The 13,494-nt window shown below is 37.0% G+C and overlaps 1 protein-coding gene across 1 annotated transcript in view; it reads right to left on the minus strand.

Moving 5' to 3' along the window:
* Window positions 1–1,015: 1,015 nt before the first annotated feature.
* Window positions 1,016–13,494, minus strand: part of ARL13B (ARF like GTPase 13B) — a 94,067-nt gene continuing 81,588 nt past the window's right edge. Inside the window, exons 8-10 of the mRNA XM_079766670.1 lie at window positions 13,143–13,259; window positions 12,098–12,166; window positions 1,016–3,014 (exon numbers count right to left, since the gene is read on the minus strand). Of these exons, the coding sequence (XP_079622796.1) occupies window positions 2,938–3,014; window positions 12,098–12,166; window positions 13,143–13,259 (263 nt within the window). The 3' untranslated portion in view covers window positions 1,016–2,937. The remainder of the gene's footprint in view (window positions 3,015–12,097; window positions 12,167–13,142; window positions 13,260–13,494) is intronic.

Here is a 13,494-nt window from a genome sequence, read left to right on the forward strand (position 1 = left end):
CTGACAGGAAGTTCTACATATTAAGTGAATTCTATCCTTCAATGACACTTAAAAGAGTATTTAATTTTAAACTTGCATAAAAATGGCACAATGTTTTAAAATTTTCACATTTTCTTTCCCATTATAAAAGTAAGCAAAATTACAAAAATTAGTTTGAAAATTTGAGAAAAAAACACAACTAATAACTCTAAAACAGGCACTGTTAGCATTTTGCAACACTTCTTTCTAATGTTGTTTCCATACAGTTTTATAATTGAAATCAATTATATATAATACTAGAGTCCTGGTACATGAAATTCATGCACTGGCGGTGGCGGGGTGGGGGTGGGGGAGGGGGAGTCCCTCAGCCCAGTCTGTGCCCTCTCATAGTCTGGGCTCTCGCAGGCCAGGACCCCTTGCTCCTCACCTCCTGCCACCAACGCTGTGCTCACCAGCCATGAGCTGGCTTCTGGCTGAGCAGCGCTCCCCCTCTAGGAGCGCACTGACCACCAGGGGGCAGCTCCTGCATTGAGCGTCTGCCCCTGGTGGTCAGTGCGCATCATAGCGACAGGCCATCCCGCCGATCGTTCTGCCATTCGGTTGATTTGGATATTAGGGTTTTATTATATAGGATTGTATATATGTTACATATGCATTTTACATATAAAGGCATATAGAATTACCTTTTATATAAGTAAAAACATATCTTTTGGTCAGTATCTTTAACTTAACAAATGACAGACATCAAATCATAGAGAATCATAAGATGATATGATCTGATTTTTAACTGTCTTTAAATTATTTCCCACATATATGAAACCTTCTGCAGTTTTTCAATGTAAAACAGCAAAAAATATTTTAATCTATCTACTTAAAATCTTTCAACATTTATATTTTAAAAGCTTTCTATTATTTTATTACCCCAAAGAAATAATTTAAATTTATCAAATGACAAGAGAAAACAGAATACTGATATAAGTTATATTTATTGTTGAAATTGTCATAATTTATGATATATTAAGAATAAAAATGCAGCATATAACAAAATAGGCATTTAACTATTAAAAGCCACCTGGATTTACAAAACTTCTTTTAAAGTATCTTTAGAATGCTTTAAGAATACAAATTAATTTTTGAGATATATGAAACATGAATTCTGCTTCATTAAATATTTAATTTCAAAATTTATTTTAATTAAACGGCCTCAGTGATTATTGTATACTACAGTAATCACAAATTTTAAAAAACATATTTATTCTCAAACTAGATGAATTTTAAAAAGATGGCAAAAGTATGAGTTCAGTTTCTTTTTTAAATGAAGAAATGTAAATGTTACAAAAGAAACCAAAAAGATGTACAAATGAGTTTTTTCTCTAAAATCCAGTTCAAAATTTACATCTGTCTCCTTGTGTTGATTTTCCTTACATTTCAGCTGCCTATCACATTTAGGTTATTACGAATTTTATATCTGAAGTAGAATACTAGGTGGGTTCCGTGTACAAAACTTAATAAAGCTGATTCGAGTGTTAAGTGAACTGATTAATGAAAGTTCAGGAAGTTTAAAATTGGAATAAAAGATGACGATCTCAAGTAAAACTTTCAAATAATCACACTAAACTGCCTTAACATACTTCTCTTATTGTCAGTACAAGTTACCAAGCTGACCAATTTTGACAAGGTTATATAGGAATCATACCGTTTGTAGTATTTTTACCTTGAAAGGAGTATGTGCTTTCAATTAAATGCAACATTTGAATCTACTCCTCAAAACGTACATCTAAAAGCCAGACTAACAGAGAATCCTATAAATGCCATTCTTCAGTGCAAGAAAAATGCTATTATTTTAAATTGAGAAATTATTTTGGAATTATTTCTTTATAAAAATTATTTTGGAATTGTTTCTTTATTCTTGCTTTAGTACCCAAGTATATCCCTGTTACAAAACACAAGTTTCTGAACTTTCAGGAACTTTTTCGGTCTTTTTGCCTTTAATTTCAAGGCACTAAAGAATTACAATAACCTACGAGTCACTGCAGCTGCTGATGACAAAGGAGTGAAAAGGAGCAATGATCTCTGAAGGGTTTCACCTTTTAAAGAGGGGTTTATTGGGACTTTTAATAATATCTCGCATAACGTTTTTATTTTATTTTTTCAAGTCTCTTTTATTAGAATCATCATAAAAGAAAACAACAACAAAAAATTCAACTCTTTGCTTGGGTAGTGCTTTCAAGTAATATAATTTGTTAGAATAAAGATCTGAGAATTTATTTTTAAAAATATTATTTTAAAATTAGGTCAAATTAGTATGTATACTTCAAGAACAATACTATTATAAAACATACCTCAAAACATATAAATATATCATTTGTATAGTTAATGTTTGTCCAGTATATGAACTCTATTTTCCAGATACAATTTAAACAAAGCATCTATAGAAAAGTATACAGTCAATATCATAGTAAATAAAATTCTTAAACAAAAGTTTTAGAAAAATATAAAAAGTTAAAAATTTAGGTTACAAATTCCCAAGAGTTCCCCATCCATGCACATGTATCTTACAAAAAAGGTTTACGGTACAGAAATAAAGACTATTAAACAAATAGTAATGAAAGTGTGCAAAGTCCATTGGCTTTTTCTGAAAGGTTTTCCTTCAGGAATATGCCCATGAGTGGGGATGTATAAACCAGAGTTAATACTAACTCTTGGTAATTTGGTCCATAATGCTCATCCCATTTGCTGGTCTTTTTTGCTTCCTTTTTTTTTTTTTTTTTTATTAAACCACGAACAACATGGATAAGTAATTATCAGATCAGTGAGATCTTTGGTTATCAATCTCCTCACTGAAATTGCTATGGTTATCTTGCCCCAGTCATCAATGTACAGGGTTTTTCTTTTTTGAGAAAGAAGGTCTTCTAGTTCATCTTGCTGATATTAAGACGGCTCATCTGTACGACTTGGTTATGAGATCATGTCATGAGCATCACTGTTTGGTCTCTGTCGCACTGCCAGCGGAGGCAGTGGCTTCCCATAAAAATCTATGTAGAGAAAGAATAATAAAAATACCAAACTGTTATGGTAAATAAATATTTCTGACACAATTCATTATTTGCCAACTAATACCTTAAAAAATAAAAAGAGACTCTGACTTGACAGATGAAGCATGGGAGAAAAAAAATAAAAATCCAAGAAAACTTGAATAAATTTAAAAAACAATAGGGTAAATTCTTAACTCTATATTATAAATTAATCTCTACTTCATTTAATAAAAAGCTACACCTAATGTATACATTATTTTTTTGTTTCCAATTACACATTCAGATTAGAAGAAAACAAATAACAAATACTCCCAATCTATGGTCAAAGCCCTGATAAGTCAGTATTTGTACAATCCATGTTCTTATTCAATGGTGATTTCTTCTAGGTATTTTGGGGAAAGAAGTAATTAATAATCTTAGTGTAAGTAGGAATTTTTACAATGATGCTTCAAAATAGTTGTGATTTAGGGCATATTTGATACAAAAAAATGTCTTATTAACTTAATAAGCTCCTATCCCTTCATTATCACAAATTGGCTTATAAATTTAATAGCATATCTAACATTCCAGTAATTAATTGCTTTCTGGCCTATTCCCTTAAAATTATTCTAGAGGCACAGGTGTTCAGGATCATGTGAAACAAATATACTGAAATGTATTAGGGGCCCATTTCCAGTTGGGCCCGTGTCTATAGTTTATCTAAGCTCGTCCATGGTACTGCTGCCTCAACATTCACTTTGTTTGGCCAAGGGACCTGTGGGGGACCTTAAACAGAGAGTAGCCCTCATGCAAGCACATGCTGTAGATAACTGCCTGCAGAGTTGTAAGTAAATGTAAGTTCTTGATATGACTTCCCCAATGGCCCTGTGCTCAACACTATCCCTCGCCGAGCTTCCAGGGCCTTTCTTCAGATAAGACCGCGGTGGAACTTCACAAAACTCCTCTATTTGGTTTGAATGGACCAATGTGGCCTCAGCCTGAGAACACCAAAGCATATCACCCACAGACCCTAATAAAGGCAAGTGCCCAGTCCTGCAGCTCTCTCAGCCTGCACCCTGCCCTGGCACCCACTGTGGAACTCTGGAGGCATGCCGTTACTTCCTCCAGGACTTGTGAGTAATAACTTCTCTATTGCAATGTCTCTTGTGGTCTTTCAGGACCCAAGCTTACCATCCAGCATGCAAGGGGCTCTACTTCACAAATGTTAATTTAACAACATCCTAAGAGCATTTAAGGAACTTGGAAGTCATCACTCCATCCTAAGATGAAGTAAATAGGCGAAAAGACTGAAAAATCAAGGATTCTTCCTGGATCTGTAAAGGGGAAAAGGAGTCACAGGACAAACCACTGCCTCAAATATTGGACAGACAGACAGGCAAACATAGCGAATCTCAATTTACTGGAGACATTCATGAACAGAAACTGCCGAGGGAACCAGTGTTCAAGTAGGAAAACCTGGCAAGAAGTATTTTTTTCACCTCCCAAAATATTATTTTTGCAGTTGATTTTGTATTCTTTGCCAGAAAATTTAAATCATTCTACAAAGTATGTTCTTATTGCCTTAACTGTAGGATATATAAGTTGATCTCAGTGCCTAAATGTATGACCAATTTAATTAACACCCATTTTTATAAAGGGTTCAAACACTTTTAACATGAAAAACTGAAAATTAGTAATATTAGATACAAAATTTGATCTTTGTTCATATTTTAAAATTTGAAAATATTCTTTAGTTTGTACATTTGGTGTTTTTTAATAAATCTGATTTATTTCTCATAATGTATAATACATAACATATTGATGAAGTATGGACTGAGAGTTTACAAAGGGAATTTAGATTGTCTCTTCTCTGAATGCATTTGTCTTATCTGTTACACTGAATAAGCAGTACAGATAATAAAAGCAATTAGAAAAGTAGAATCAAATTGCTATGAAGGTAAATGTCTATAATCAAAAAACAAGTAAGAATCTTCCTTAAAAATTCCCATCTGCCCTAACCGGTTTGGCTCAGTGGATAGAGTGCCAGCCTGCAGACTGAAGGGTCCCAGGTTCGATTCCTGACAAGGGCATGTATCTTGGTTGTGGGCACATTCCCAGTAAGGGGTGTTCAGGAGGCAGCTGATCGATGTTTCTCTTTCATCGATGTTTCTACTCTCTATCCCTCTCCCTTCCTCTCTGTAAAAAAAATCAATAAAATATATTTTAAAAAATTCCCATCTGACAATAAGAAATTGTTTTTCATCACAATACATTATAAGTGCCAAGCCAATTACAGTTCATCTATAATTATCTACGCTAGTTCATCATGTATTTGTCTACTTTCCATGAACCAAATGTAAAAAAATGTGTATAAAATTAGGGGGGAAAAGACTATGCAATTATAACATTGGCACCTATCAGCATCTCAGATGAAGATCTCATGATAAACCCTAAAAATCTATTGTTTTTCATTTTATTTATTGCATATGTTTTATTTTTTTTAAATCCTCACTGGAGGATATGCAGAGAGAGAGAAGGGGGGAAGAGAAACGTTGATGTGAGAGAGTGGAGGGGAGGGAGAGAGGGGGAGCGAGAAGCATCTATGTGACGCATCAATTGGTTGCCTCCTAAACACGCCCTGGGGCTGGGGATCCAACTTGCAACTTAGGAATGTGCCCTTGACTGGGAATCGAACCCAGGACCCTGTGGAGCACAGGCCAACACTCAACCACTGAGCAAACACTGGCCAGGCCTCCATATATATTTTTTTTATCTTCAAGATCATTAATTGTTTTTTCTGCTTCCGAATTCTTCTAGTAAATTTTACATTTTAGTTATAGTTTTCAGCTTCAGAATTTGTGGGTTTTTTTTTGTTTTGTTTTGTTTTTTTAGGTTTCCTGTGTCTTTAGTAATATTTCCATTTCGTTCACACATTTTTAAAATTTTTTCTCTACATCTTCCTTTAGTTCTTTGAGTATCCTTAAGATTATTGTTTTAAAGTCATCGCCTGCTATATCTGTCATTAAATCTTTTTTAGGGACAAATTCTTTTAAATATATTTTTACTTTTGAATGAGCCATATTTCCTGTTTCTTTATATGCCTTGAGATTTATTTGTTGAACACTGGATATTTGAATCTAATTATGTGGTAACTCTAGAAATCAGATTCTCCCCCAGGCTTTGCTTTTTTTAGTTGTTGTTACTGCTTTTGTTTATTGTTTTTGGTTGGTGTATGCTGTCTCTATGCTGAGGATCAACCTGAGGTATAAATTTAATGTATTTTTATGTCTTTTCTGAGCTTTTCCTTAGGTTGTATAATCTGTTTCTAATTTAGCGAATATATGCTGTTGTTTTTTAATGTCCTGTTCTTTGATGTTTGGCTCCTCAAAGGGCAAAGGTGAAAAATGAAGGAAAAATAAAAGGGCACTGGGGAGTCTTGTAAATTTCCTGGAAGTTACTTCAGCCAGAGGTAGGAGGAGCTTGCAACCGTGGCCACATCTTTGCACCTCTGAGATCAGAAGCAGCAATCAGAAATCAGAGCACACATCCCCAGTACTTAGGAGACAGTCTTTTGCCTACCCTAATCCCACAAGCTATATATAAACTTCTCTAGAAACATGTACACAGCTGCTTGCCAGGTGTGGTGGATGGGTAGCTGCTACTGTGCTAAGAGCTGAAACTGACCACAATTGACCCTTCTAGTTTTCCTCTGGAAGTTGCCTTCAACTAAAGCCAGAATTCCAAAATAGTTACAGCAGACAGATTCTGCCAGAGCCATTGGTGTCTAGGTAGGGGGACATTCCTGATGCTTCCTACTCTACTCTTTCTATATTCCTCTGTTCTATTTTATGTTTGTATTGATTTAAAAAAAAAGATTATCTCCTTAAAAAAAAAAAAAAAAAAAAACAGAAACAAACATTGATGTGAGAGAGAAATACCAATTGGTTGCTTCCTGCATGAGCCCCAACAGGGCCAGGGATTGAACATGCAATTGACATACATGCCCTTGCCTGGAAATCAAACCCGCAACCCAGGTATGTGCCCTGACCAGGAACTGAACTGGCAACCTTTCAGTGCACAGGGTAACACTCAACCAACTGAGACACTCTGGCAGGGCTATATCTGTTGGGGTTTTTTTCCCTCCATTAATATAATCAGAAAAGATCATACATTGTTTTTTAACCCAGCTTAGGTATACTCTTAACTTAAACTTTGTGAAAAAAAGAAGATATTTAAAAAATTTATGAAGTTATAAGTGTTTTCTCCTCTGCTCTGGAAAACTAAATTTATTGATACAAACTGAAAGTAAACAGAAATATAGGAATATGGTGGTCTTAAACTTGGTTAAGATATTATCATTCTTTCCAAGAAGTTTTAATTTAAAAAAAAAAAGGCAAGGAAAAATAAAACAAAAACCATCTTCTTAGTCCATTTTCAACCTCTTTTTTCACTTGCCCTTAACTATAATTTTCCCCATAGATATTATCATTAGTTCTTCTCATTCTACATACTTTCCCTCAGAAACAGGGAACTATTATTCTCTAAACTGCATTCATTCATTAAGTAATTACAGAGCATATGGTCAAAGCACTCCTATTGTGTGATGACAACTGAAATTTAAAAAAATATACCTACACACTATCCCACACACCAGTTCCCTTCTTTTCTCCTGAACTCCAGAATCTTACTTGTACTGGACTGCAGACATTTCCAAATAGATAAGCCTACAGACACCACCAAAGCAGGTTTCCTTCCTCCTCCTGTATTTTCAGTCTCACAGGTAGCACCAACCTTCCAGCTGCTTGAGCCAAATAATCCTCTGTTCCTCTCTCAGTACATACATCCATTTATCAAATATTACTATTGATTGTTAAAATATTTGTTGCATACATTTTTTTACTCTCCATTCCAACTTCTATTCATCACTTCTCACTTTGATTACTACAACAGCCTGCTAACACAATCCTTTCTTACCTCAGGTTTGGCCACCATCAAGTCTGTACTCCACACTGTCAAAAATAGATTTCCTTTTTTTTTTATTAAAACAAAAAAGTTTTCATAAATAAATCTAGTAACACTATTTCCCTGCCTAAAATGTATAGTGCCTCTTGCAAGTCCAGACATCTTATCTCAACATCTATGCAAAGTCCTTCACAATCTCTCCCCAAACCATAATTCCAGTTTCAACACTCTCTACAACTTTAAATTTCCTCTCTTATCCACTCTACCCGCATGGACATAAGCTCAGAAACTTTATGCTATTTTCCAAATACCCAATGACTTTTCCAACCTCTACTTTTGAAACTTGTTTCTTCTACTGACAGACTTTTCATATGTTCTAATACCACTTTCTCTAATTGTCCCACAGTTTGTGCACAGTACTCCAATTTTACACCTCATAACTTATTACAGACTAGTGTGAATTTTGAGATAGTAAAGTAAGCTGAAGTATGGTCTTCTCTATTAGACTAGGATCCCCAGAAAGGCAGAACTTATGTCTTATTCATCTTGGTATCACCGATGTTTTAGGTAAAATCAAATACAAAATAGTTGTTCATTGGATACCTGACCCAATAAGAGACAAAAATCTGTCATTGGTGATATTAATATTTTCTATATATACATGTTTGGGCATACTTTTTTTTTCTAACAACATACTGAATATTTAAACTGAAAATGTATTTTAACCTACATAATTTCAGAGTATAAAAAAATAGGAACTAACCTATCATAGTAAATAAAAGCATTTTGATGTAAAGTCAGTCAATCAAACAGATGTGATTTCACTGTAATTCCAATATGGCCTAAGGAAAAACTTTTCTGTCTGTCTGTATGTATTTATTTTATTGATTTTGTGAGAGAAAAAGAGAAACATCAATTTGTTGTTCCACTTATTCATGTATTCATTGATTACTTCTTGTATGTGCCCTGACAGGAGATTGAACCATAACCTTAGCATATCAGGATCATGCTCTAACCAACTGTGCTACCCCGCCAGGGCCAAACTTTTCTGTCTTTATAAATAAAAATAAATATTTTAAAAAAATATTTCATTACTGACCTATAGTATTCTTAAAAAGAAAGCAAAGAGCACATTTATATTTACACTAGAGGCCCAGTGCATGATTTAATCATGCACCTGGTGCACCAGCTAGCTGGCTGTCCGCTGGTGCACCAGGCCTTCTGAAAGCCTCCGGCGCGGCGGAGGCTTTCGAAAGGCCTTGTGCCGGCAGACAGACAGCCAGCTCCCCCGCTTTGGCTTTTGATCGCGGGGGAGCTGGCTGTCTATCCGCTGGTGCACCAGGCCTTCCGAAAGCCTCCGGCGCAGCCATGGCACAGACGCTGGCGCCGCGAGCTCAGTGTCCTGCTGGCCCAATCAGCTACCCCGGCCACCCTGAGTCCCGCCCCCTGCGCCTCCTGCTGGCCCAATCGTGGGCGTAGCGGAGTGATGGTAATTTACATATTACCATTTTATTATGTAGGATACTTTTTGAATAAAAGTATTTTATACAGTTTGATATAATTTCAAATTGTATAATAAAATAAAGCTTTTTTAAAGATTATACTTCTGAGTTTTTTTCCCCCCTAATAAATGGGTCTCTGTAAGAAACCAAACTCTAGATTAGGTAAACAGAGTCATCAAAAAGCAAACTGGATGTTATTGATGGAGAAACTTATTGAGCTATAATCCTCTCTAATAAAATGGTAATATGCAAATTAACCATCACTCTGCTACATAAGCCACGCCCACCAGCCAAGCCACGCCCACCAGCCAATCAGGGCGAGTATGCAAATTAACCCCAATCCAAGATGGCTACAGCCACAGAGAGCAAGGTTTCCTAGGTAACAGAGGAAGCCAAGCTTTCCATAGCTGTTGCAGGCCTAAGCCTCCACTCAAGCTACAAAGTTTCAATTATAGAAGGTAAACAAATTCAAACAAATGGCGGCAGAATGGAGCTTGAGAGTGCAGGCCAGGGTTGCCGGCAGCAACAGGGGAAGCAAAGCTTTCCGCACACCCTGGCCGGGCTCACCCGCTTAAGGCTACAAAGTTTCAATTGTAGAAGGTGAATTAACTGCCACAGAAATGGCTGCCGTAGCCCCAGGCTTGGCTCCGCTCCAGGCTACAAAGTTTCAATTGTAGAAGGAAAATAAATTGCAGATACCAGGGCCTCTGCTTGGGTTGCCAGGGGGCGTGGCCTGCCTGCAAACCACCACAGGCCCCTTGCTCAGGCCGCACCACACCCCAAGGGAACCCCCACCCTTATCTGTGACACCCTTCAGGGCAAACCAGCTGGCCCCCACCCGTGCACCAGGCCTCTATCCTATCTAATAAAAGAGTAATATACAGATTGATCATCACTGCAATACGCAATATAGCTGCCCCCATGTGGTCAAAGATCCTGCCCCCATGTGGACACAAGATGGCCACCACAAGATGGCCAGCAGGAGAGGGCAGTTGGGAGGCATCCGGCCTGCAAGGGAGGGCAGTTGAGAGGGACCAAGCCTGCAAGGGAGGGCAGTTGAGAGGGACCAGGCTTGCAAGGGAGGGCAGTTGGAGGTGATCAACCCTGCAGGAGAGGGCAGTTAGGGGTGACCAGGCCGACAGAGGAGGGAAGTTGGGGAAAACAGGCTGGCAGCAGAGTGGTTAGGGGGTGATCAGGCTGGCAGGCAGAAGCGGTTAGGGGCAATCAGGAAGGGAGGCAGGCAAGCAGTTGGGAGCCAGCAGTCCTAGATTGTGAGAGGGATGTCCGACTGCCTGTTTAGGCCCAATCCCACCAGGATCAGGCCTAAACGGGCAGTCGGACATCCCTCCAGGAGTCCCAGATTGGAGAGGGTACAGACTGGGTAAGGGACAACCCCCCGCCGTGCACGAATTTCGTGCACCGGGCTTCTAGTTATTCATATTAAGCAATAAGGCTATCAATAACACTAATTGTATATAATAAAGAGGTAATATGCAAATTGACCATCACACCCTCGCACAAGATGGCCACCCCCATGTAGTCACAAGATGGCCACCCCATGTGGTCACAAGACAGCCGCCCCCATGTGGTCACAAGATGGCCGCCACAAGATGGCTGGCAGGGGAGGGCAGTTGTGGGTGATCAGGCCAGCAGGGGAGGGCAGTTAGGGGCAATTGGGCCAGCAGGGGAGCAGTTAAGCATTGATCAGGCTGGCAGGGAAGTGGTTAGGGGCAATAAGGCAGGCAGGCTGACAAGCGGTTGGGAGCCAGCAGTCCAGAATTGTGAGAGGGATGTCCGACTGCCGGTTTAGGCCCAATCCCAGGGATATCCCCCGAGGGGTCCCAGATTGGAGAGGGGTGCAGGCTGGGTTGAAGGACACACACCCCCCCAGTGCACAAATTTTGTGCACTGGGCCTCTAGTATACATATATTATCCTTTTGCATTCCGGAAATATTTCTTTGAAAGAATTGGGGCTGATGGTCTAAAATCAAAACTTCTGCCTGGGTACAAGGCAGTCCTCTACTCCCAAAAGGCCCTTTCTCTAGTTTTCCAGTTGTGGAGTTCTAATGCCATATGCTGGCTGGACTATACCTTATATTAATTTCATCCAAAGAAAATTACTTTCTTGAGGCAATAAAGCCCTCGTAACTTTCTAGTTAGCCGAAGTTTATTTTGTATACTTTGATTAGTCTCTGATTCTACAACTGTGTTGATCTTTTTACTTCATTTTAATATTCAGCAGCTTGGTGTCTTATTAGAAGCAGAGGAAGAATAATTATATGACATCACTGAGTATATTGAGCACATACATATAAGATAATGCAGTTTTTAAGCACTATAACTGTAATGTCTATTTAATTTTAATTGCTTTTAAACCTTTCCCTATCCATCACTATTTACATAAATATATAATGGATGAACATTTTTATCTCTGTATTCTAAGGTAAACATCAATTCAAATTATTTAGAGGCAAAGAGCATTAAGAATAAAACAATTAAATAGAAAAAGAAGATGTATAATGAAAAAGGATGGCTGTGGATTGAAAGGTTTCCAAAAATAAAAGTTTGCTAAAGTAATGAGATAAAGAAAATTGAATGTAATATGTATAGATATTTGAAAACTGATCCTTTTGCATTACCATTATGACGTGTTTCACCAAGAGGCTCAAGTTTTGGAAGTCTAGTGACTTTGGGGGTTCCCCAGCCAACTAAAGAAAAAGAAAAACATTTAAAACACTGTTAAATAATACATCTTTAGATTGGTTGAGAGGATCCCTCCCTGAACAAGAATGTATATAACATTTATTGTCAGCTCATATATACTGAATGACACAGTACTGAATAGCCGTAATCCCATTTTAAATGACTTATATTTTAAAATATCACTGTAGGCTGATAACATTTGCTTTAAATTTTTATTTGCCTTCAGATAAAAATATAATCATCTTCACCACTAACATAAAAAACTTTAGGCTATTGTTGTAACCCCTACCAGAGGCTATAAGAAATGTTTACTTATTAAATGGAATATTAGAAATGAGTCTTCAAATAATTCTCAAAGGAAAATGTTACCATCTAAAGCCTTCTGGCTGAGCTAAAAGGACATTATAAACATATATGTTTAGATATTTATTGAGCACGTATAGTATACAAGGTATTGTGTCTAGTGCTGAAAAATTACTCACAATTATTATGCATCTAATAAGTCCCAGCACTTTACATGCAGTATTCCATTTAATCCTCATAACAAACTTAGAAGGTCAGTACGTAAATTGAAAATATAATGGAAAAATTCACATATGTTGGTTTCAAATGTTTACTTTCAGGATGAAAGATGCAATTTTTTAAAAGCTCATATTAGCCATCCATTCAATAAGCTTAAAAATTCCTTTTAGCATCTGTGCACTGATATTTTAAATAAGATTTGAATCCATTCTAGGAAGTGCCTGCGTAAGGTTTTTTTAATTAATTTTTACTTATTTTTTTTACCTTTACATTTTTATTGTTAAAAAAGCAATAGGTAACTTATGTTGATAAATTACGAACAAAAGAGAGCAAAGAACTCTAACTTTCACAAATTCACAAGATAATGAATATACTGAATAAAAACTACACAATTACTTTCTTTTTCTTCTTTGTTTAAAGCAATATTTCTAAATTCAGTATCGATATTAAATTACTCACCAGGAGGGGGCGGCGGGGGTGGTGTTGGGCTCTTAGGAGCAGAGTCATCTGTATTAACGGGTTCTACACGGTGACTTCTTTTTATTCTTAGTCTCTTAGTTTTCTTTTTACTGTTATCTACAGAATAGAAACATGGAATGGGGAAAAATTAAACTTCTATAATAAAAATTAAGAACAGAACTAGAATACTGGTATTATTATTACCATAGAAATATACCTTCAATTCAACTTTGAAATTATTACTAGTAACGAAATGTGAACTTGCTTTTACTAAGAATTAAGTTATTAGCCCTAACCAGTTTGGCTCAGTGGGTAGAGCGTCAGCCTACAGACTTAAGGGTCCCAGGTTCAA

Source organism: Cnephaeus nilssonii, assembly GCF_951640355.1.
Source record: "Cnephaeus nilssonii genome assembly, chromosome: 3".
Taxonomy (NCBI): Eukaryota; Metazoa; Chordata; class Mammalia; order Chiroptera; family Vespertilionidae; genus Cnephaeus; species Cnephaeus nilssonii.